This window comes from Hyperoodon ampullatus (genome assembly GCF_949752795.1).
Source record: "Hyperoodon ampullatus genome assembly, chromosome: 7".
NCBI classification, from domain to species: domain Eukaryota; kingdom Metazoa; phylum Chordata; class Mammalia; order Artiodactyla; family Ziphiidae; genus Hyperoodon; species Hyperoodon ampullatus.
The window spans coordinates 11,220,775-11,247,313 of NC_136920.1; the positions used below are offsets into that span (position 1 = coordinate 11,220,775).

The 26,539-nt window shown below is 40.3% G+C and overlaps 1 protein-coding gene across 7 annotated transcripts in view; it reads right to left on the reverse strand.

Annotated features, from left to right (window-relative positions):
* Positions 1-4,696: 4,696 nt before the first annotated feature.
* The window catches only part of RTN3 (reticulon 3), a gene marked incomplete at both ends in the record, with an annotated part of 56,473 nt that continues 34,630 nt past the window's right edge, over positions 4,697-26,539 (reverse strand). For 5 of the 7 annotated variants that reach the window (XM_079707285.1, XM_079707282.1, XM_079707281.1 and 2 more), the window contains 6 exons: positions 4,797-4,842; positions 6,694-6,752; positions 8,051-8,097; positions 8,578-8,647; positions 9,085-9,223; positions 11,147-11,354. In XM_079707285.1, the coding sequence (XP_079563411.1) occupies positions 4,797-4,842; positions 6,694-6,752; positions 8,051-8,097; positions 8,578-8,647; positions 9,085-9,223; positions 11,147-11,354 (569 nt within the window). Of the gene's footprint in view, positions 4,843-6,693; positions 6,753-8,050; positions 8,098-8,577; positions 8,648-9,084; positions 9,224-11,146; positions 11,355-26,539 lie in introns of all 7 variants that reach the window. The other 2 variants (XM_079707283.1, XM_079707286.1) reach the window with 2 other exon arrangements.

Here is a 26,539-nt window from a genome sequence, read left to right on the forward strand (position 1 = left end):
CTCCGTTTACCCTGAGCTCAGTCAGGCGCTCCCGCTTCAGCGCCCGTCAGTCCGAGCCCGGGGCACTGGAGGTCCCGGCAGTTGGCGTTCTGTTCCTGTCCCCTTTTGTACGCGGTGGACGCGCCACCCGTTCTCAGCCCCCAGGGCCTGGGGCCGGGCCTCGGCCTTCGTTTCTCTTCCCCGCGGCAGCGCCAGGTCCTGAGGGGCCGGGAGTGGGCCCCACGATCTCCCAGGCAGGTCCGAGAGGGATGTGTAGATTCATTCTCCTGTGGAGAACAGGTGGCCCCAAGATCAGGCCCTTTTTGCTCTTTGTATTTTATTTTGAAACTGTATTTAATGCTTTTATATGAGAGGGGGAGGGGCGGGAAGAGAGCTGTCCGTCACCCTTATGTGCAAATGTCTTATTTATTATGCGTGTATCAGAGATAAGCTGTGAGGTGGTGGAGGAAGGACCTAAAGGGAGGAGGTGCGAGGAGGCGCGGATGGGAGGACCCCAAACATCATAGACGAATGTGTGTCTCATCGGGGCCCCTCCTCGGAGTCTCTGGCACCCACTGTCTGCTCTTCACATAGGCCAGTTCCTTTGGTCTTAAAGCCTGAGAGTGGGGAGGTCAGCGGGTTGGGACTTCAGGGCTGGGTCTGGAGGGGAAGGGGCCCTGGCACCCGGGGCCAGGAGCTGCCTCTGTGGGGTGGGAAAGCAGACAGCAAAGAAGCCTTTCCTCTCATCCCAGTGCCCCCAGGCCAGAGCCCAAGGTTCAAGTGCCTCAGGCCCAGTCCCCTTGACTCTTCCTGATTGGGAATTGAATTTTATACCACGGATTTTATAGCATTTTTATATAATTCAAGATTGTCTGAGTTGGAAGGACCTTGGAGATCTAGTACCTGCCCCCACCCCTTTCACAGATAGGTAAAATGAAGCCCGGAAACTGAAATTATCGCACACCAGGTAGGAATAGTACTAGGACTAGAATAAAAATCTCAACTCCCAATTCAGTGTTCTTTGCACTACACTACACGGCCTCCCAATCTCTGGTAAGTTAAAATTTCTTTTACCGTTAGGCCTGCCGAAGGATGACCTGTGCTGGGTGCTGCAGGCCCTCAGTGCAGTTGTGGCCTCCTGGGGATGGCAAAGAACAGCACACTTCCTTGTAACGAATGAATATTCTATAGGGCAGTCTTGCCACCACTGGCTTCAGCTGGAGGGCACCAGCAGCAGCCTTCTCCATCAGAACTCCCGAAGTAGGGCTGACTGCCGCCTGGCCCAAGGTCTCTCTACTGGGCAAGGCTCTGGTGGTGTGTTGTTGATGCCACCAGGGGTTCAGGAAATAACTGCATGGGCTGTCAGTTGACTGAAAAGTGAATTCCTAGAGTGTCTGAACCTCCAGGTTTTTTGAGACAGTATTAAAAGCTTCAGAACAGGGATTATGGATGGCACCAGGTTGGATACTACCATTTTTTAATTTTCCTTCATGCATGTTGTTTTCAGATCCAGAAGGAGTGTTGTGCCACTTTTGCTACTCTGCCTATTCAAAAACAATAGGCAAACTGGGGCAATTATTATAGTCATCCAAGCCCTCTGCCGAAGTTCAGGTAAGCCAGGGCAGAGAGCAGGGTGGGAATGGTTTTTCCCTTGATAGGGAGAGGACTTAGGAGGGCAGGAGTGGATGTCTTTATTAAGCAGCAGCCCCAAGCACTCCACTGGTTCTCAAAAGTGGCCACCAGAACAGCATCATCCCGTTAGGAACTTAGTAGAAAGGCAAATTCTTGGGCCCCAACTTGTAGATCAGAAACTGGGGTGGAGCCCAGCAGTCCGTTTTGAAAAGCCCTCCAGTGATCATGAGGCATGCTGAAGTTCTGAGCACCAATGACCTAGAAAGTGCCACTGCAGTGATTACTACTTTGCAGCTATGGCCTCATGAGTTAGGAGATTAGGTGGTCCCCATCTCTAGGTGCCTCCTCCTTGCCTTGGGAGTCTGATATGAACAGGTGAAGTTTCTTCATGAATATTTTTGTTAATGGTATGCTTGCTATTATGGCCAATATGTAAATGTTACTCTGAATACATATTTATATACCATGTTAGTGATATTATTTGAACATTTGTATGCGTATTTGTGAAGTTGTTTGCATCAGTTATTTTTTTAAAATTTCAGCCTAAGTTTTCTAAGAGGTATGTTGAATAAAATTTTAAAATCCAGCTTAAGGGTCATGGCAGCCTTCGTCTTGGGAAAGAGCTAATCTGAGGCAAGTTCTTTCAGCAAAAACCCGATGGAAAAGTTTCCATTTGCCATGGTGATTGACTCTCATTTTAAGTACATTGTGACTGAGTTATAGGCTGCTTCATGTTGCAGGTGGGGGAACCTTCCTAGGTTGGTGTAAACTGGGACAACAGACCCCTCTGGCCCCCTTCCACTCATCATCTTTTTCCTAAGGTCATCTCTTAGAGGGTCTCTTATTTTCTGTCAGAAACCAAATGCACAGTTTTGCTCTACTATGGAAATTCTACAGTCTTGGAAATCATTACCAGTATCAACTATTAGTCTCTCTTTTTAAAGCCTCAAAAGTGGAGTGGGGATGGGGGCCAGTGGAAGCCTTGTTTGGTTCTTACTTCACCCAAACTGTGTATAAAGAATAAAGTTAGCAGAATGACATCACAGTCACTGTGTTTTTTTATTATTATTTTTATTAATACCACATCAATTTGCAGTTTTACAGGAACCAAGATTCAAGCTCCTTAGGCGCTACTGTACTTTTATGTTGCACGCACATACACGCACACACAGTTTCATTAGTAATTTTTCACCTATAGATTTTTCTTAAAAAAACAAAAAATTCTTGTGTGGCACAAAGATCTGTCCAAATTAATCTAAACACAGCACTAACAAAGAGCTAGGTGTGGAGGCTTCCACTGCAGAAAAAGGTCCTTTGGAGGGGAAGCCCAAAAAGATGATCAGTATACTTACTTCCTGGGAGGGCAAAGGATGGGGATGGAGAATGCGTTCCCTACTATGACATGAAATCAGTTAAACATTTCAAAAGGAAAGGGGGCTAAGAAAATAAGAGAGTGGAGTAAGGCAAGGGTACCTTTTACCCATCTAAATTCCTAAGTAATTTCCTCAACAAAGTAGAAGGAAAACTTCCTTCCACTACCTTCTACAGAGCTGCACTACTTTGGGACTGTCAAACACTGTAGCCTTTAAAGTCACCGGTGCTTATTCCCTCTGGATTATCACAACTATGAGTTACAACCTGAAGGAACTCACAGATGATTTTCTTTCAAATTTACTGAATTTTCATGTTGGAAAGGGAGGAAGACATAAGTCTCAAATGGGAATCAAAGATTCCCAAACGCCCTCCATCTGATGTCAACGTGAACTGTTTTGTTGTCTTTTAATTGTGCACGGAGCCTGTCAACACAATCTGGCCCTGCCTGATCACCCTTACCTAAAGCTTCTTGGACAACACTCTCAAAAGGTACCCTGTACCACAGTAGAGGTGCCAAGACATTTTATGTGCCTGAAAATGAAAGGAACCCTCAAACAACACACACCCAATAAGCTAGCCTCCAAGTTAAAACTCCATATGAATCACAAAATGCACTTCCTTACACAAATCTGTGATCTCTTAACCACAGACACAATCTCCTCTCAAGCCAGCTCAGCTTTGGTCCTTAGGGGAAAACGATGAGCACAGGTTAAAGATGTAACATGTGCAGGAGGAAAAGATAAAAGAGAAAAAAGGCCTTTGTGTTTCTGTAGTTCACCTCTTGAGAATGTCTCCCCACCATGGACTGAGACAGGATTACAATAACTCAGTAACTGAGGAGCCCACATGCAGATTAATTTTTTTCTCTAACAAGTTTACAGCAGTGTACAGCAGTTACAGACATTTATTTTATAATAAGAAAAGTACAACCATATTTATTAAACTTGAGGGTAGGAAAGAGGGAGGAAAGCCCATTCAGGAATAAGTTCTCAAACTAAAGCTCAGAACTGGTGTCCGAAAGAGATGACACAGACCCCACAGTCCCACATGGCGGAGCCTTTCCTCTCCTAAGGGTAAGCGGGAGTCGCAGCAGCACCCCTGTGCACTCCTTCTCATCCTACTTTCCATCTGCATTCTTGGTTATCGGATGGCATTCTGAGAATCAGGAATTATCACTATCGACTATAAGTTATTCATAGAGTTGAAAGTTATGTCGTTAAATGAAGAAGAATAATATTAGGGGTAGCTGCTCACATTGTGGGGCAGGAAGATGGGATCACAGGGCTGCAAAAAACAAAACAACAACAACAACAACAACAAAAAAGAGGGAAAGAATCCCATTCTTGTCCCCAGATAATTTCTTTATAAGTTAATCATTATTTCTTAACTTAAAAATAAGGGCAAAACTATGATGGAAAGCTATGTAAGACTGACTAGTCCTTGAAATTTGAATAGAAGAACCCAAGAGATGTGTTTTATTTTCCATTTTCTCCTTTACCTCCAATCTTTCCCCTCCTTTCTAGCTACAGGTAAAGCTCCACCATCATTAAGGTATTGATTTATCCTATTAATTTGATTCTTTCTTTATCCTTTTGGGTTCTAAGGTATCAGTTCTTTTTTAAGTCCAACAATTCTTGTGCTTGATACTGAGGGTAAAGGGAAAGGAGGGGAGAAAACACCAAATTAAAAAAAAAAAGCTTGGAATGCAGGCTCAAGCTGACACTGAGCACGGTTCCTTCATAGTACAAGTAACAACATTATAACTATTAAATGGTGTTTTAGTGACTGTTGCATTTCTGGTTTCCATGTACTTATTCTGCCTTTTTTTTTGCAACTCCAGGGAGTTTTGCTTGAATCCTATTAAGGAAAAGGAAAAAAAAAAAGGGTGAAAATACAGACATTAGTTCTAGGTTTTTATTTTAACACTGATGCTAGAAGACACTCCTGGATTTACCGGAGCCATGTGAAAAACACTCCCATTTCCACAGGGCTTCCTCTGGATGAAAAGTGGCAGGGGCTGAGTCTGGCCTGGGATGAGCTGAGGAGTGTACCAGGACCCATCCCCCTCCCTGCTGCTGTGCCTGCTGCCTGTCCTCTTTCACTGCCTGAACCTCCTGGCTCCTTCACTGGGGGTTCCAGAGAAGAATGAGATGTATCTAGGCATAATGCCTGCTGACTGTGCTCTACATGATGGCAGTGCAAGAGCCCATTTCTCTTGGAATGCCAGGTTACCCATTAGTGTCACAGAAGGAACCAGGAGTCAAGGGTCAAGGTCACATATAAAAAAACTACAGGAGCTGGCAATAGTTCCCCGCCCCGCACAGGACACTAAAGCTGTCCTTTATTTTGTGCACTGAGGTTACCCATCACCAAGGGTACCAAGGGACATTCACATCCCTCAGCTAATGTCAAAGCTACTCCCCACAGAGTGGGCCAATCAGCTCACACTGCTAATCAAGACTTTAGGTTTAAAGCTAAGTTATGATCATCTTTTACACTAAGGAGTAAACAGCAACCATATACAAATTTGTCCTAACTGCCCTTGTCTGGCTTGAGCTCCAATGTCTACCTAAGAAAGCAAAAGAGTAGGTAAAGATCCTGGCATCAAGCCAGAGCTGTCTGGATATAGTTAAGATTTCCTCTTATCAAAGCTGGAAAAAGCACTAAAATTTGGGGTGTGAAAGGTGGGAGTGGACACAAAGAGGATTTAAATGCTTGTGATGTTTTGTCTCTTGAAGAAAATCTGAAGAAAATATGGAAAACATGGAAAAATATTAACATTTTAATTCAAAGTGCTGGGTTCCATAGTGTTTGTTACAAATAATTGAAAATAAAAAAGAGAAACAGTTCTGTGATATAGGGAATCATAAAAATGTCTACCAACAATTTATTACTTGATTTAAATATTAAATTGGTTAAAACAGAAGGATTTGGTAGTCTTAGAAAAAAGAGGTAGCTTTGAACTTTAATACATTGATTTACTAAAATTTTTATTTCTGAAAAGGGAGGGAAGAGTTTGGCTTAAAATTGATATTTGTGAAAATTGGGGACTTCCCTCTTGGTCCAGTGGCTAAGACTCCACGCTTCCACTGCAGCGGGCGTGGGTTCGATCCCTGGTCGGGGAACTAAGATACCACATGCCGTGTGGCGTGGCCAAAAATAAAAAAAATAAAATAAAATAAAACTGATATTTGTGAAAATAAATGAAGGTGGGTAGACAACCACGAACATTTAAAAACCGGTTCAAGGGCTTCCCTGGTGGCGCAGTGGTTGAGAGTCCGCCTGCCGATGCAGGGGACCCGGGTTCGTGCCCCGGTCTGGGAAGATCCCACATGCCGCGGAGCGGCTGGGCCCGTGAGCCATGGCCGCTGAGCCTGCGTGTCTGGAGCCTGTGCTCCGCAACGGGAGAGGCCACAGCAGTGAGAGGCCCGCGTACCACCAGGAAAAAAAAAAAAGCAAAAAAAAAACCGGTTCAAAAAGGCAGAGTGATCCTAACTCCATTGATCCTTCTTAGTCTAAGATACAAGGCATGCTTTACAAAGAAACAGATGAAATAATTTTTAGTAAAATCAAACTATTAACCAAGGTTTTCTTTTTCCCCAGGGTAAAAATTACTTTCTTTGGCATTAGCATTTTACACAGGAGACTAAAAATAATTGGGGAAAAAAAAACACATCATGATGAAATGTGGGACCTAAGCATACTCACTTTTCAACAATTGACTTGGTCTGATCGCGGGCGATGCCAACATAGTGATCAATCTGGATCTTTAACGAAGAAAAGCAACTCAGTTGTGGCAACACACAGATTAACAATTTTCCTGAAGGTAATTTTTTTTGTCTAGTTTAACCATTTTTAAAAAACACTATGGAATATTCTGGAAAATGAAAATAGTGCTCAGTTTTAAAAAGTACTTGCTAGGTATTTCCTTCAGAGACACTGGAGTATATAGCATTTTCTGAATACTAGAAACTGTGTGTCTAATCTATATTCTGTAATCAGAAATGTGTTTTGACTCCTGGGTGAGACTAATTCATTTAATATCAAAAAGCCATGAATAGGGCTTCCCTGGTGGCGCAGTGGTTAAGAATCCACCTGCCAATGCAGGGGACACGGGTTCGAGCCCTGGTCTGGGAAGATCCCACATGCTGCGGAGCAACTAAGCCCGTGTGCCACAGCTACTGAGCCTGCCCTCTAGAGCCTGCGAGCCACAACTACTGAGCCCGTGTGCCTCAACTACTGAAGCTTGTGTGCCTAGAGCCCATGCTCCACAACAAGAGAAGCCACCACAATGAGAAGACTGCGCACCGCAACGAAGAGTAGCCCTCACTCGCCGCAACTAGAGAAAGCCCGGGTGCAGCAACAAAGACCCAACGCAGTCAAAAATAAATAAAATAATAAATAATTTTTAAAAAGCCATGAATAAAAGTCTGCTGATGCATGACTTAATCTATCAAGAACAACCTCATAGCATCTAGTATACTCTGTATACACCACTGTACGATGCAAACATCTGTTCATACTGATGGATCCCCACAATAGCCTTAACAGTTTAAGTTTCTTTTTAGACACCAGCTTTTATTTAAGCATTTTTTCAGCTTATTTTTTTGGAACAGATCCATGTGATAAAAACTCAAAAGGTGGGGACTTCCCTGGTGGCGCAGTGGATAAGACTCTGTGCTCCCAATGCAGGGGGCCTGGGTTCAATCCCTGGGTCCGGGAACTAGATCCCACATGCATGCCGCAACTAAGAGTTCGCATGCCACAACTAAGGAGGCCTCCTGCTGCAACCAAGACCCAGCGAACCAAATAAAAACAACAACAACAAAACCCTCAAAAGGCACACAGCAAGGTATAAGTTCCCTTCCTACCCTTAACTCTCCTAGACATTCAGCTTCTCTCCTTAAAGGAAACCACTATTACCAGTTTCTTACAGGCACCTGACCTATAAAATTAGATTGTAAAAATGGTTAGAAAAGGATTGCTCTGAACTTTCAATGCCTAAAAAATGAACTAAAATTAGTCGTACACCAACATATCTGATTAGAAACAGACAAATGCTTACCTTGTACTTCTCATAGACAACTGGAACACTGAAAATGAGCAGTTCAGCTGTAAGACAGAATCATGAGACATGGCAAGTGTAAATGTGAGATGGTCACAAAGTCTCAAGACATAAGTAACAGGAACATTTTTCCTCATAAAATATAGGGAAACACAGATCTTCTTCAATATGAGAAATCCTGGCCAGAGCTCTCAATTAAGGACAGTTAGATACAGGTACACAGGCTTCCTTCTTTGTACTACAAATAATTTCCAAATTATGAAAATGATTTCTACAAATAAGATCCCCATATTTAAACCAAATCTAGACAACTCTCCTTTATTTCTAGCTGTCTGGATATTTCTTTATAGGTAGGACCATTTAGTAAACCTGTGGCCATAAACACAGATTCCTCTGAGGTCAAGGTCTCTATGGATGTTAAAGGCTGGGCCAATGTGGAAGGATTGGAGCAATGCTGACAACTCTCTTTGCTCTTACTCTTAGCAATTACTTCATAGAGCCTGGAGACATTTTCCTTGCCATCTTACCAAGAATCAGAAGGGTGATCCCATTGAAAACGGCACCAACATAGGTCATCAGCCACATGAAGACAGCCAGCTGTGAAGGCCAACATCAGAGGGTTAAGCAGGAATAATCGTAATGCAAAATTCAGGTTAACTGATGCCATTCTTCTCTAGCTAACTGAGTCTGCATAAATTTAGTGATGTATGCCATAAATAATTTCAAAATGAAGGTTACCTCATTTGTACTATACATTTGAGGGTGCGTAAGAGAACTCTATAGTTCTCTCAGGCCCCCAAACAGACTGTAACTGCATTTCTGTCAATTAATACATTAGCCTTGTTCTGATGTTAGTTCTCCAGGCGCAGAGGTACCTCCTTTACTAACTCCTGTCCCCATTTTTACAGGTTGATGGAGAAAAGCATACATTTGCTTTTGTCTGATAAAACCCTATTAACTGCTTTTCCTCTGAATTATAACCTCGTCCCTGATCTTCCTCAGCCTCACCACCAAAAGCTGTAGAGGCAACTAACCTTCAAGGAGTCAACTAGATCTTCCACCAGAAAGAGACGAATAATGAGCTTCAGGGCCCTGTTGACGTGCACCATGGCAGCGTTCACGTAATTATGGAAAGCTTCTGAGGACAGAGTGATGTCTACGTCCAGGTAGGCTCTTCCAGAAGAAGAAACAATAGTCACACATTTGACATGGCAGGAGAAGATCTCTTTCTGTTAGCACAGAAGTTCTTTAGAGTATGAAATTCCCCAATCTGCAAAGGCATTTTTTTGCTGCCATGGGGTGGGGTGGGGGCACCACTGTCATTTAGTGGGCAGAGACAAAGCTGCCAGATGTCCGCAGGGTGGGAGTGTCACGCACGAAAAAGAACTGCCCTATGTCCTGCATAACTTTTACTGCCTCATAGGATATTCATGAAGGCGAACCTATTTATAATTATCAAGAGCCCAGAACATATAAGAGCAAAGTATTTTTTCCCATAGTTTTAACATATCCTGAATTGTCTAAAACTGTGTTTTGTTTATGCTAAAACCTTATTAAGATTTTTTTCCCATCATTTTAGAAAATCACACCTATAAGGGAGATTATACATGTATGTGCAAGTCTTTATTATGGGTTTTTTTTGGTGTAGTTATGTCCAAGCAATTAAATATTGACTGGAATACATATTATTTTATTGTCAATGGCTTTCTATTTATCACTCTTTATAATAATGATCAATTTTTAAAATGTTGTTATATATGTTATATAATATACCATACAATGGTATATTATATAACATTATATTATATGGTATATTATCTATGAATTGCATTTCAAAATGATAAAGGAGGCATTATAAAATATTTGTTAAGAAAACAAAAAGACCTAGGTCCTGTCCCCAGACACATTACAGAATTGCGATACAACCATCTGCTCATAAACTGTTCATTCGCTCAGTACGTGCTGAGCACCTACTGAGTACCAGACCCTCTGCTAGGTGTAGAGATATCAGGAAAGATAAAACTGCTTTTGCCTTAAAGAGCCTATAGTCTTGTGAGAAAAACAGAAGAGGAACAGACATGTTTTTCTTTCCTATTTATTAAGAAAATATTTACCAAATACAAAAGTTATAAAAATTAGATGCTGTAATTAATGCAACTTAGCAAAACACATTTTATAAATCCACAACAGTGTCACACAAAAGGGAAAAAAACCCTGCTAACACATTGGAACTTGTGGCAAAGCAGTAAAATTTATCCACTCAACCAACCAACAACTATTGATTTGTTAAAACTAATTTGCAAATAACTTTTTAAATGTCATATATAGTTTAAATTACTGCTTCTATTCTCACCAGGAGAAAATACAAGGACCAGAGCTGCAGCCAGACACCTATTCTGTCATAGTTCTGAGAGATCATAGAAGTGTTTCTTTTTCCATGAGAAGAGGTTTTAAAAAACTGTCATTTTGAAAGTAAATTAAAAACTAACAAACAAACAAAAAAAACCCTGTCATTTGCTGATGTTAAAGTTTTTATGGCCTAAGACTTTCAAGAGGAAAAGCGTGAAGAAAACATCTGTTAAAGTCATAGCACAGTAGGAAAGGTTAGCAACTGGATTCTAGAAATGCATGACCTACTGACTTAATCAAGACCTGCCCCTGGTATTAAGGAAACTAAAGGAGAGACAGGAAGGAAATCAGTAATAAAACCAAGAGTAAACACACCGAGTTCTGGTATCGCCAAGAGGGCAGCCTCAACACCAAAATTTCAAGGCTGTTTTAAGAGTTAACTATGTGGCGGCTTACACATGTACTTGGGACCCCATCTGAGTGCTGTCCTAGATGCTCTGCTTTCCCTACTGACCCTGCTCAGGAATTTAGACAGTCCTTTTTGGTGAGCCTCTAGTTTGTTAAAAAGTTCCTAGCTCCCAACTTGTTCACCTCATAAGGTGGTCTCAAGTTGATGTTTCATGCCACTGATCAGCTGCATTAGGCCCTATAATTCTTGATTTTTAATCAGGTCTGATTTAGATCTGACCAGCCTCAGTGAATCCCTTCCCTAAACTGTAGAGTGTTACTTGTGATACTTCAACTCACTTGAATGGATGGCCTTCTTCTGACTTCTGTACAGCTTGGATGACAGACTTGTAGACCCTGAAGCTGATGGTGACAGACAGAAGAGCCAGGATGAGGTAAGAAATCACACTGATGACACTGAAAGCTGCCAGGGAGAGCAGCACGATCAGTGTGGTGCCAAAGACAAACCCAGTCTTCTTCACATCTCGCCAGAAAATTAAGTCGTGCACTGCCAAAAGAAAAAAGAACATAAGTTATATGAACACCCATGAGCCACAAGGCTAGGACTGTTCTCCCTGGCTGTGTCCTGCACACTGGAGAAGCATTACACTAGCATGCAATTACAGGTGCACCCCCTCCTTAAGACAATGATAAATGAAAATCAAATTACATCAGGGATGATGATTCACACTGCCAAAGGTACCTCTGTTTCTGGATAGGTTTACAGAAACTTAGAAACTGATTTTTTAGTCATGGCTACTGAAGTACGATGGGATAAAATATCATTTACTTTAAATGTTTCAGTAGAGCAACTGTGGGAAAATCTTGCTAACTGTTGACTAAATTAAGCAAACCATGCTTATAAAAACATACCAAGTTATGTTAGTGTTGGTTACAATGAAACACCAGTCTCTATGTTGATCTGAAGAGAACTCAAGGAAGGATTTTGGGTAGGGGACCATATAATTACTAAACGATGATACTTTTGAAAATGAATGGGGACACTATTAATAACTGTTAGGAAATAGGTATAAACCAAGACTGCCTCAGGCAAATGGGTCTTATGGTTGGGAAATCCAAACTGGAAAAATCTAGGTTCTTCTCCTTAAAGACACCTCAAAAACTCCGAGTGTGAGGGCTAGCAATTACTTCCAATCTAGCAATGACACAACATTTGAATTCCAATCCGTGAAGTCTAGCTTCAACACTAATAGCACTGTGCAAGTTTCTTCTGTGCTACTCTTTCCTTTTAAAGAAGAGTAAGGACTTTGGAATTGGAGAGACAGGAGTTTGAGTTCTGGTAATTTTTAGCCATGTTACCTTAATTAACCCTTCTAAACCTTTGTTTTCTCATTTATAAAACGAAGAAAGTGACATCTATTTCTTAGAGTTGTTTTAAGGAACATATAATGTTCCTTAAAGCTAATGTATGCAGAATGCTTATTAGCACTGTACACAACACATGGTAAACACTCAAATTTTAACTATAATCCATGTATGTATGTCACAGTTCATATGACTACAAGAACAGTTTCAACACAGAATGCTTAGTAATGGAACAAACAGATACCATGTGCCTCTTGATGTAATGCACTGAGAACAGCACATCACTTCAATGGTATTCTTGCCAAATCATATAACCTGAATCTAATGAGAAAGCACCAGATAAAACCAGTTTGAGAAAAGTCTACAGAACAATTGACCAGTATTCTTCAAAAATATCAATGGTATGAAAGACAAGAAAAAGCTGAAGAACTTTTTCAGATTAAAGGAGAGTAAAGAGACTTGACAACACATAAATGCAAACTGTGATCACAGACTGGATAAGGGGGTAAAAACAGCTATAAAGAACATCGCTGGGACAAGTGAAAAAAAATTGAATGTACACTATATAATTGATAAAAGTACTGTATCAATGTTGAATTTCCTAAATTCAATAAATATACTGTGGCTATGCAAAACAATTCCAAACAATTTCTGTTTGAAGGAAACATACTCCAAAATATTTAGGGGTAAAGGGGAAGGACGTTTGCAAGCAGTTCTTAAACGGTTCAGGAAAAAACATGTTCTATAGAGAGAGGGAGGGAGTGATAAAGCAAAAGTGGTCAAATGTTAACAATTGGTGAACTAGAGCAAAGGTTATATGGGAGTTTTTCATACTATGCTTACAATTCTTTAAGTTTGAAATATTTGAAAGAAGGAAAGAAAGAGAAAAGCTTAGAGGATAAGGCTGGGCCTACAGAGAAAAAAACCTTAATGTATTGGAGAAGGAAAAAGGCATAAAAACATTAGCCTAAATGCAAATCTACCTTTGTGCAAATCAGAAAAAGCCACCCTTCCTCGTGAACTTTACTGCCATCTGCTGGAAAACAGTGACGAAATAGTCAAACCTACAATGATAACACATGTGACTGGTGCCCCCTATAGGTGTGCAGTATACAAACTGCATAACAGTATGGAAGGCCCTGGGCTCGCCCTTAAAAACAACGGTAGAATTATGGTCTGGGCTAGAAGCAGGAACATACTGATTAGAAGGGGGATAACAGAGGGAAAGCTAGGAAAAGATGGTTCAATACCACAAACCTCTGGGATGCTCTTTGTCCACAACTTCCCACAATTTGCTCCTTTACCCCATTCAGGTCCTGGTGCATGGGATACCGCCTCAGAGACTGCCCACCCTATCTCACATCCTCTCCTTCTCCTCATTCTCTATCTATCACTCATCTATCTCCTCATTCTGCCTTATGTTTCGTCAGAGCACCTGTCACTTTATTTATCCATAGCAGGCTCTTCATAGCTGTTGCTGAATACTTAAACATGAGCTAAACTAAGCTAATGACCAAGAGGTGGCATAATCACAACTTTCATTTGTTTTCTGATAATCCCTCTCAATCTAGTCAAGTTTCTGCACCTAACTCCTATCAAGTACAGTGGACCAAGGATTCTGAGTACACAATATCAAACAAAGGAAACAGGCATAGTCTGCAAACATTTTCCTCTCTGATCCTTGAGGGAGAGTTAGGAGGATGAAACACACGTAGGAAAAGCAAGAAAGGAGACAGATGCCAAAAGTTTAAAATGTGAAGCCACTAGACTTAGGTTTAGTGTTTATTTCATAACCAGGAAACCAGCAAGAAGCTGCAATGGTTCGATTCCATGAAATGTTCTTTTGCTCTTCTACTTTTATTCATCTGCTCTTACTATGTCAGTGTAAGACTTTTTAAAACAGGAAATTCCCTATTTTTAATGTGTTTTCTTTCCTTCCTTTCCCATCCTTCTCTCTTTCAGTAAGCTTTAATTTAGTGGCTACCACGGGCCGGGCAAGTGCTAGGAACTGGGAATACAACACAACAGTAAACAAAGCAAACAAGGTCCTTACTCACATTCCAGTGGATAACAAACAAGATACATGTCACTTGTAACCGAGGCCGGTAAGAATATAAACCCATTGTGGTATGATGAGAGTAATGTGTGTGCACACATGCACTACTGTAGGTACGGTGGTCAGGAAAAGCCTCTCTGAGGAGTTGACACTAAAGGTGAGACATGAAGGATAAGAAGCAGGCCATGCAAAAAAGCCAGGGGAAGGGTATTCTAGGCTAGAAGATTCATGTGCACAGGCTCTTGGGGATGGTGGTGGAGGGCTTTGGCATTCCTTAGGGGAGGGCAGAAGGCCAGTGTAGACAGTGTGTAGTGAGTGAAGGGGAGAGCGGTGTGAAATGAGGCTGGAGAGCCTGGCAGGGACTAGATCATGGAGTATTTTCACAGAGCCAAGTAAGGAGCTTGGACTTTACCTCAGGTGAAATGGGAAGTCACTAAAGAAGGCCAAGCAGGGGAATAACATGATATATATAGATATATAGATATATAGATATTTTTTATGTTATTTATTTATTTTTGGCTGCATTGGGTCTTCGTTGCTGTGCATGGACTTTCTCTAGTTGAGGCGAGCAGGGGCTACTCTTCCTTGTGGTGCGTGGGCTTCTCATTGTGGTGGCTTCTCTTGTTGTGGAGCACAGGCTCGGGCTCTAGGCATGTGGGCTCAGCAGCTGTGGCTCGAGGGCTCTAGAGCACAGGCTCAGTAGTTGTGGCACAGGGGCTTAGTTGTTCCACGGCATGTGGGATCTTCCCAGACCAGGGCTTGAACCCGTGTCCCTTGCATTGGCAGGCGGATTCTTTTTTTTTTTTTTTTTTGCGGTACGCGGGCCTCTCACTGTTGTGGCCTCTTCCGTTGTGGAGCACAGGCTCCGGACACGCAGGCTCAGCGGCCATGGCTCACGGGCCCAGCTGCTCCGCGGAATGTGGGATCTTCCCAGACTGGGGCATGAACCCATGTCCCCTGCATCGGCAGGTGGATTCTTAACCACTGCGCCACCAGGGAAGTCCCAACATGATATATTTTAAAAAGAGGAACACTTTTACTGCTGTATAGAAAATGGATTGGGATGGGGCAAGAGTACAGGCAGAGACTCCCTAGGAGGCTAACACGGGGCTTCAAATAAGAAATGCTTGTCATTTAGATTAGGTCAGGATGGAGCAGAGTGGACAGGCTATATTTTGGAGGCAGAACAGACAGAACTTGGTGATGAACTGGATATGGGAGGTGATGGGGGAAAGAAATATGGATGAGACCTAGTTTTGGGGCCTGAGCAAATGGATGGATGTGGTGTCGTTTACTGAGATGAGAAAGGGCCATGTTAGTTTGGGGATGGATGTCTAGAGACATCCATAAAGAAGGTGGTTAGATCTACCAGTGGGAAGCAAACAGGACAAGTCTGAGCTGGAGATACACATTGGGAAATCATCAGCACACAAATAATATTAAGAGTCATGGACTGCCAACTACGCCAAAAAAAAAAAGGAAGTCACAGTAATGGAAGAGGTTACGTAGTATTGATAGGGAAGAAGGCCCAGTCTTAATTCTGAGGTACTCCGATACTTAGTAGCTGAGTAAAAGTAGAGGAACTAGAGAAAGGAAACAGAGGAAATAACCAAGGAAGCAGGGGGTAACTAGGAGAGTATGTATGGCATCACAGAAGCTGAAAAAGGAGTGCTTTGTGGAGAAGGATGTGGAAACGGGCCAATTCTGCTGAGGTTGAATACCAATTCTGCTGAGGTTGAATAAGGAAAAAAGTGATCCTGGACTTAGTAATATGGAGACAGTTGGTGATCTGATCAAAGCTGTTCAGTGAACAGCTGGCGGGGGCTGAAGAGGAATCAGTGGTGAGACATGGAGGCAGTGTGAGAGAAAATGCCTAAGAAGTTTGGCTGTGAAGGGGAGTAGAGACATTCAGAGCCAAGGGATGGTTTAACAGATGGGAAACACTAAAGCACGCTTCTATGCAGTCACAAGCAAAGGGAGACTGAAGATAGGGAGCAGAAGCAGTGACGCCCAGGAGAAAGAAGGGATGGAGATCCAGAGGCCAGGTGAAGGGACTGATCCTTGTTAGAGTAACATAGTGAAGAGGATGAAGAGAGATAGACACAGGCCCATTCACGGATCTGAAGAATGGAAGAGGAGGGACTCCTGTCTGAATGTTTTTATTTTCTCAACAAAAGGGAGCTGAGGTCATCAGCTGGAAGAGGGCAGGGGAGTGAAGACGGTTTATGGAGAGAGAAAAAGATATGAAATGGTTGTTTCAGAAAACTGAGAAAGTGTCTTAAAACTCTTAGAAGAAAACACAGGAGTGCATCTTTCTGATCTTGGATTAGGCAATGGTTCCTCAGACATGATACCAAAAGCACAAATGACAAAAGAAAAAATAGATAAATTGGGCTATATCAAAACTAAAAACCTCTGTGCTATAAGTAGTACCAAGAAAATGACAAGAAACCTCATAGAATGAGAGAATATATTTGCAAATTACTTATCTGATAAGGTATTTGTGTCCAATATATATATAAGAATAAAGAATTATAACTCAATAATAAAAAGAACAGCCTAAATGAAAAAAATAAAAAACATAATAAAAATGAGAAGACACAAGAGGGAGAGGATGTGGGGATATAAGTATACGTATAGCTGATTCACTTTGTTATACAGCAGAAACCAAAACAACAATGTAAAGCAATTATACTCCAATAAAGATGTTAAAAAAAAAAAAAGACAGAAAGGATCCAAATAGACATTTCTCCAAAGATATACAAATGGCCAATAAGTACATAAAAAGAGGCTTAACATCATTAGTCATTAAGGAAATGCAAATTAAAACCACAATGAGAGCCTACTATGTACCTGGCACAATGTCTAGTGTTAAAAGACTGACCATACCAAGTATTGGTGAGGACATGGAAGAACCGCAACTCTCATACATGGCTGGCTGGAATATAAAATAATGCAAACCACTTTGGAAAAAAAAATTCGGCAGTTTCTTACAAAGTTAACTACGACTATCCTATGATCCAGCCATTTCACTTGTATTTACCCGAGAAAAGAATACATTGTGTCCATATAAAGACATGAATGTTCATAGCAGCTTTATTTGTAAAATAAATAAGCAAAACTGAAAATCAAAAATTCAGCAAAAATTGAAAATAACCCAAACGTCTGTCAACCAATGGTACATCCATACAATGGAAAACTACTCAGTAATACACTCATCAACATGGATGAATCTCAAAAAAATTAGGTTGAGTTAAAGAAGCCAGATAAAAAAAAATAGTACACATATTTTATGATTCCATATATATAAAATTCTAGAAAATGCAAACCAATCTAGTGACAGCAGACAAATCAGTGGTTGTCTGACAGGAGAGAGAGGTTAAAAAAGGGAGCAATGAGGGCTTCCCTGGTGGCGTAGTGGTTGAGAGTCCGCCTGCCGATGCAGGGGACACGGGTTCGTGCCCCGGTCCGGGAAGATCCCACATGCCGCAGAGCGGCTGGGCCCGTGAGCCATGGCCACTGAGCCTGCGCATCCGGAGCCTGTGCTCCGCAACGGGAGAGGCCACAACAGTGAGAGGCTTGCGTACTGCAAAAAAAAAAAAAAAAAAAAAAAAGGGAGCAATGAAATTTTTGTGTGATGGAGATGTTCATCATCTTGATTGTGATAGTTTCATGAGTGTATACATATGTCAAAACTTATCAAACTGTATATGTTAAATATATGCAATTTATTGCATAGCAATTATACCTCAATAAAGTTGTTTTTTTTTTGTTGTTGTTGCGGTACACGGGCCTCTCACTGTTGTGGCCTCTCCCGTTGCGGAGCACAGGCTCCGGACGCGCAGGCTCAGCGGCCATGGCTCACGGGCCCAGCCACTCCGCAGCATGTGGGATCTTCCCGGACCGGGGCACGAACCCGCGTCCCCTGCATCGGCAGGCGGACTCTCAACCACTGCGCCACCAGGGAAGCCCTAATAAAGTTGTTTTTTTAAAAAAACTTAAATGACCAGGAGGTAATATATATCATTTTTGGTCTTCAAGTGGTTAATCTAACAAATTAAAAACTTAACAATTATGCATGAGACAGAATCAGAGGAAAAGGAAGAATAATGTACAGTAAAACCTTTTTAATTTGAAGTCTTTTACTATGAATTCAGACTTCATAATAATCTAACCAGCCCAAGCTTACCTCCGTATCGTCTATAAATGCCTAATAAATAACAGAACAGTTTCCCAACCCCTTAAACGACTCAGAAGTACTATTTATAAACAACAAATGTACACATACTTACAAAGATTAAATCTTATTTAAAAATTACCAACAAAGAAAACTTTGCTCTAGAAATCTGGGTACTGTGTCAGAGATGAGCAACCTATGGTCCTGGATGCTAAGGCAACATCAGAGATGATTATGAAAGGGATTAGTTAGATCCAGCTTTAGGTACAATTGTGAATTAAGCAATGTTTATTTTAGGGATTATTCCAGTTTTCCCTTTGGAGCCCCTTCATGCCTCCTGGCTTCCACTTGGCCCCAGATCCCTACTTGGTGACCCGCTTTATCCCCAGCTTCAGAATCAGTACAGCAAACAACAAACTCTGCTCCAGACTGCCTGGGTTTGCATCCTCTTCTATTTACTAGCTGTGTGATTCTGAGCAAGACACTTAACCTCTCTGTGCCTTGGGTTCCTCATTTGCAAAATGGAATCATACAGTATCTGGTTTTTAGGGATGTTGCCTGCATTAAATGGGTTAATCTGTAGAAGTGCTCAGAACACTATTGATTAGGTAGTAATACAAATGTTAGCTATTATTATTATTATTCATTTGACTGCTAATTCCTGCTACAATTAAAATGGAAAATTGAAGAACTAAAGTTAAAATCTGCTACAGAGAATTAAAGTTTTTTTCCTTTCCTCTTTGTTGCTATGATACTAAGAAATTAAGATTGGGGGATTACTAGGGACGCTTTCAACCAAATCAGCTCCTTTGATCTATTTTACATACCAAGCGTCCACATAAAATTTCCAATGAAAAAGAGGTTGCACTGTCAGCACTATGATTAAATAAAGAGAATGGCCTGTAAAAGGTTAGAGGGAGGCAGAGGGCCAGGAGGTAAATGAATACGACAGGTGGGCCTACAGGTTAGGCTGGACTAGCATAGATTCAGGAGATTTTGACATAGAGGTGGAAACCTAAAGCCACGGCAACAGAAGAGATCACTTAGAGGCACCTCATAACACCTCAAACCCCATTTATTCTACCCTCCATGCAGTAACCCAAGACAGAGTTACAGAAACAGGGCTCACCACTCCTTCTCCCTCACCCTCCACATTCAAACACCGTGGCCTGACAAAGTCTACCTCCTTGAAACTATCCACAGGAAAAGAAGATCTTAATTGAGAGCCAGTGGGCTAACAAACTGCCACTCTAGTACACTACCTGACAGAGACAGAATTAAGCTTTGGCTACCCTCTTCCAAAGTCCTGAATACTGACCCAAGCTAGTTCAATGGGTACTAGAAAAAAAAATGAAAGCCAAAAGTTCTCAGAAGTGCAAAGTCAGTGTTTTCCTTACTTTTCAATTATGACTTTATTATTATTATTATCACGTGACCTAAAATTTATTTTCATTTGAAAGACCCTTGTTTCTAGTTATGTTTCAATATGTTTAAAGTCTTGTGCTGCACTAAGTATTTCTTAGAATCCATTTCAATATATAATACACCTTCTCTGTATAAATTTATGTAAGTAAAGTCAATAATTTCTCAGTTACCTTAATTATTTTGCTAATGGCAGATGAAGCATCTGACAATGAATGTATGTATTCACCAAGAGTGTTTATATTGCTGGTAGAATGACTGATTCATTCCTCCCTTTTATTTTCCAAATCTTCTATAATGTGAGCATACTCTTTATTTTAAAAACTTTTAAGGATATCTATCTCTTGCCCGTATTATTTAAGGATGCAGTACTGTTCTTACACCAAAAGAGGGCACTAACACATCCAAAGGTAATCTCAAGGCAGAGGGAAAAAAATTGGTTCCTGCTAATTCAAAGAACAGCAGCACCATTGATTTTCATTCCTAAGTTTGGGGAAATCTCTTGGTTTCATGACAACTTCAACCATTCCCAAAGCCTTTCAAACTTTACTCTCCCAAGTATACACCTCGAAGAAAAGAAAGGCTGCTCAAATGCTTATTCTGAAAAGGAATAAATGTGCAAGAAATTTCAAGGTTTAGTAGTCTGTCATCTTTTTCATTTTCAAGAATAAATCACCAACTAAGGATCCATACAACATGTTCTATCTTCTGTGCACTAATTTTACAAAATTTGTAAATACACATCTCCAAGATTTAAATGTAACTGAAAGAGCTAAAAGAAAAAAAAAAAAAAAGGATTTATGACCACAAAAGGGAAACTGTTCAGTAATAAAAGGGGAAACGGAAATGGGCAGTTCAGTTTTTTATATGAATAATTACTTATGTAAAGAAAAGTATGCAGACATTTTCACATTGATTAGTTCTTTTCTTTGGTTACTTTTGCATTAATAGTTCATAATAAGTGAAGCCACTTTTTGAGTTGCAAAAGACATTGTGGATAATGTGTTTATAAACTCAGATCCAAATTTTGTGGCTGCTGAAATGGGTTAATAGTCTGCTCTACTACAGATTTATGCTTACCAAAGACACTCTGCTCAAAATGGCACAGAAGGATCAATGACAAAATACAAAACTGTCAAAGACAAACATACATACTTTTGGCCACGGATGCACCTGGCAGCAGGCCAAAGAAATTTGTAGGAACCCCTTTCAAGCTAGCGGTCTTCTCAAAGATGGTCAAGAAAAAAGTTTTTCATTCATTAAAATAACCTAACAACCCCACTTGCTTTCAATTTCAGATTTTAAAAGCACAGAAGACAAAATGGCCTTGACTACCCTTGCCCAACAGAATAACTAGGTGGATCTGAAAATGTGAACTTTTGAACTAAGTTATCTAAAGAATATAATTAAAGATAATAAATGCAGTGCTGAATCACGATGGAAAGGATAAAGGCGCAAAACTCTGGCTTTAGTTTTCTATCCTTTTTTTTTTTCCAAGTACAGTTGGTTATTTGCACATGTTTGACAACTTCTTTATTCTCCAACTAAGAAAGTCTAGACTTAAGTCTGCAGAAGATAACCAGATCCAATCTAAAATTAAACAAAACACTAGTTAATTGCTAATAACTGTGAAAGCCCAAACTTAAAAAGTGATTTTATGCCCGTTGCACACATTTATTTCTAATTCAATCTTCCGATGCTAGTCTTGTTATTGGTAACATGACACTTCTCCTATGGTTACAACACACTTGGACTTGGATGCTTCTTTGACAGTCTGTTAAGTAAGGCAGATAAATGACATGGTTTCAGACTATTGTAATAAGTGATAAAATTATTTTCTTTTAAAAAACAGCTCATAGTCTCTAAAATCTTTACCAGTAATAAGCAAAAGAAATGTTAAAAATGAAGTATTAGGTAATATACATACCCTTGACTTCTGAGATCTCATTCTATTTTCCTGGGAGCTCTACTGAGTGTTTCCCTCATGGAAAAAATGGGTATCTGCTCGGTAACTGGGACAGCTTTTCCCCACTCTGCCTTATTCCCCCCAACATTTAACTTCCTCCCAACATATAGCACATTAGAAATCGTTTAGAGTGAACACCCATATAATCACTACCTAGATTTTTATTCAATACTAGCCATGTCTTACTTTAATTTTTTTTACTGTGGTAAATATACGTAACATAAAATTTAGCATCTTAACCATTTTTAAGTATGTAGTTCAGTGACGTTAAGTATATTCATTGTTGTGTAACCATCACCATGATCATTAATGTTTTACTATACTTACTTATCTGTTCTTCTTATCCACTAGCCCAATTTTTAAAAATATATTTCAGGGCTTCCCTGGTGGCGCAGTGGTTGGGGGTCCGCCTGCCGATGCAGGGGACACGGGTTCGTGCCCCGGTCCGGGAAGATCCCACATGCCGCGGAGCGGCTACGCCCGTGAGCCATGGCCACTGAGCCTGCGCGTCCGGAGCCTGTGCTCCACAACGGGAGAGGCCACAACGGTGAGAGGCCCGCATACCGCAAAAAAAAAAAAAAAAAAAAAAAAAAAATATATATATATATATATATATATTTCAAAGTAAATAACAAATATCAGGAAATGATCTTCAGCTTGCATATCATTAACAAAGTTCAATATTTACTGTTATTCTTTTGATATAAGATTTCCATACGATGAAATATACAATACATCCGCTGAGTCGGGACACACGCACACACCTGTGTAACCCTATCAATCTACAGAACATTATCGTCACCCCAAAAAGTTTTCTCATGTTATCTCCCAGACAACATGCCAAGAAGTAGCCACTGCTGTGCTCTGGTTCTTTCCCCTACATAGAATAGTTTGCTTGTTCTACGATTTCATATAAATGGAATCATGCAGTATGAATCCCTTCTGTACTGCTTCTCCCACTATTCATAATTTCTGAGATTCATCTGTATTTGCTGCAAGTATCAAAAGATAACTAGCTATACCACAGGTTATCTACTCCTTAATCGATGAATAGCTTTGAGCTGTGATGAATAAAACTGCTATGAACATATACGAGTGTTTGTATGAATGTTTTCATTTCTCTGCAGTGGAGTTGCCAGGTCATGGGACACATGCATGTTTAGTTCTCTTAAGAAACTGGCCAACCTTTCTCCAAAATATCTGTACTATTTTACATTCTTACCAATAGTTTGAGAGTTGGTTGTTGTCAGTCTTTAATTTTAGCCGTTCAGGTGGATGTGTAGTGATAACTTATTTTAATTACGTGAAGACTTGTGAAGTTGAACACATTTTCACTGGATTACTGGTTATTTGTATATCTTTTGTAAGTGCCAGAATCTTTTCTGCCCAATTTCTTTTATTGTGTTGTTTGCACTTTTATTGTAGAAATGTAGTTTTAAATATTTCCTGGATACTAGTCCCTCATCAAGACACATGTTTTGTAAATACTTTCTCCTAGTCAATGGCTTGCCTATTAGTGGTGTCTTTTAATGAGCAAGTTTTACTTCTGATTAAGTCTAACTCATCGATCCTTTATTTTATGGCTAGTGCATTCTGTGACTTAAAAAACCTTTGTCTACTTCCAAGTCATGAAGATATTCTCCTATGCTTTCTTCTAAAAGTTTCATGATTTTAGTTTTTAATGTTCCATTTTAAGTTCATTTCTGCATATCATATGATGTAGGGATTGTGGTAGGCCGAATGCTAAGATGGCCCCAAGACTCTTACTCCTTGGTGTACATGCCTTATTTAATACTTCCTCCTACCCCCAAATGTGAGCAGACCCTGTGAATATGATGGGATAGTCACTCTCGTGTTTAAGTTTCAGTTATATAAGATACTGCAGCAGACTAGAGAGAAATTCTCCTAACAGCTTTTTTTTTTTTTTTTTTTGGCCGTACACGGGCCTCTCACTATTGTGGCCTCTCCCATTGCGGAGCACAGGCTCTGGATGCGCAGGCTCAGCGGCCGTGGCTCACAGGCCCAGCCGCTCCGCGGCATGTGGGATCTTGCCGGACCGGGGCACGAACCCGTGTCCCCCGCATCGGCAGGCGGACTCTCAACCACTGCACCACCAGGGAAGCCCCTCCTGACAGCTTTGAAGAAGCAAGCTACCATGTTGTGAGAGGGCCACAAGACCAGGATCTGAGTGCAGCCTCCTGGTGGTGGGCACGATCCCCGCCCCACCACCAGCAAGCTAGAAAAGAGGGATCCGGTCCTTCAACCTCCAGTGAATCCTACCAACAATCAGTGAGCTTGGAAGAGAACCCTGAGCCTCAGATGAGATCCCAACCCTGGTTCACACCTGGTGATTTCAGAATCACACTTTATTTCAGCCTGGTGAGATCCTGAGCAGAGGATCCAGCTAACCTGTGCCTGGACTCCTGACCCTTGAAAACTGTGAGATAATAAAGTTGTGCTTAAGTTGCCAAATTTTTGGCAATGTGTTATTTCTGGATTCTCTGTTTCTTTGACCTACTTGTTGACTCTTTTGCAAGTTCCACAGTCTTTATTACTGGAGTTTCATAATGTCTTGGACTATTCCAAGCCCTCAATTTTGTCCTTTTTCAAGACTGCTTTGGATTTGCTAGGTCTGTGTACTTCCAAAGAAATTTTAGAATGAGCTTGTCAATTTCTATTGAAAAATTCTTCTAGGACTTTGAACTGTACTGAATCCATAGGTGAATCTGGCTAGGACTGACTTCTTTACGATATCCAGGTTTCCAATCCATGAACACAGCATGGTTCTCTTCTTAAGACAATTCTTGAGCTTCTCTCTGCAGTTTTGTAATTTTCAGTATAGAAGTCTTACACATTTTTTTCTTTTGGTTAAATTTATCCCTATTTTATGCTTTGGTGCTATTGTAAATGGAACTTTAAAACTTTTTAATTTTCTGATTATTTGTTGCTAGTATATAACAAACGAAACTGAGTTTTGTGTATTAACCTAAAATCCTGTAAACTTGCTAAATTAAATTCACTTATTAGTCTTAGTAGTTGCTTTGTATCAATAGATTCCTTAGGATTTTCTGTGTACACAATCATGTAATTTGCATATTAAGACAGCTTAACAACTTCTTTTCCAATAGTCATTCCTTTTATTTCTATTTCTTGTCTTAATTCAAAGGGGAGGACCTCCAGTATAATGCTGAATACAAATGGTGAGGGTGAGCATCTTTGCCTTGTATCCAATGTTAGAGGAAAGTGTCCAATATTTTGGCATTAAGCATAATGTCAGCTATAGTTTTCAAAAGATATTATTTATTAGACTGAGGAGATTACCTTCTATTCCTAGTTTGCTGAAAATTTTTGTCAGAAAAGGATGTTGAGCTTTTTCAAACACCTTTTCTGTATCTGACAGAGTGCTGGATTTGATTTGCTAACTTTGTTTTTGATTTGCTAACTTTTTTTTTGATTTGCTAATATTTTGTGAAGGAAGTTTCATCTTATTATGTTCCATAGGGATACTAGTCTATAATTTTCTTTGTAGTGTCTTTCTCCAGTTTTGGTATTACTATACATATACTAGTCTATGAGTTGGAAAGTGTTCTCTCCTCCTTTTTTCTTAAGTGCTTGAAAAAACTTCCCAGTAAAACCACTGGGCCTCGACTTTTTTTGGTGAGATTTTTAATAATGGATTTAATAGAAATTGTGTTAGCTTTGGTAAATTATATTTTTCAAGGAATTTGTTTCATCTAAGTTGGCATAAAGTTGTTCATAATATTCTATTGTCCTTTTAATATCTGTAGGATCTGAAATAACCCTTTTCATGCTTAATATTGGTAATCTGTATTTGCTTTTTTTTTGATCAGTCAAGAAATCAATTTTGTTAATCTTTTTCAGGAACCAAATTTTGGCTTTGTTAATGTTTTTTATTCCTTTAATTTCTGCTCTTATCTTTATTCTTTCTTTCCTTCTACTTCCTTTGGATGTGCTTTGCTTTTTCCAGTTTAAGTTGAAACCTTAGATCACTGAATTTAGATATTTTTCTTTTCTAATACATGCACTTAGAACCATAAGTTTCCCTTTCAGCACTACATTCCACAAGTTTGATATATTGTATTTTCACTGTCATTCAGTTTAAAACATTTAAATTTTTTTCTCATGATTTCTTCTTTGAGCTATAGATTATATAAAAGTGATTTGCTTAATTTCCAAATATTTGGGAATTTTCCTAGATATCTTCATTGTTTAAAGTTTTTATTTCATTATGGTCTGAGAACATTTTTATTTATTTATTTTTTGCGGTACGCGGGCCTCTCACTGTTGTGGCCTCTCCCGTTGCGGAGCACAGGCTCTGGACGCGCAGGCTCAGCGGCCATGGCTCATGGGCCCAGCCACTCCATGGCATGTGGGATCTTCCCGGACCGGGGCACGAACCCGTGTCCCCTGCATCGGCAGGTGGACTCTCAACCACTGCACCACCAGGGAGGCCCTGTGTCTTTACATTTAATGCATATCTTTTATAGTCAGCATATAAATAGGTCTTGCATTTTTATGCAGTCTGTCACTCTGATTGTAGTCTTCAGTCCACTAACATAGTGATCGTACCAAGTCTCCCACCTCTTAGGAGACATACACCCTTGACTTTTCAATCTACTTAAAATATTGTACCACTTCATAAAAAATGTAGGAACCCCTGCTATAGTATAGATTCACATACTCTTGTCTTTTGTTATAAATTGTCATATGAAATAAACATTATAA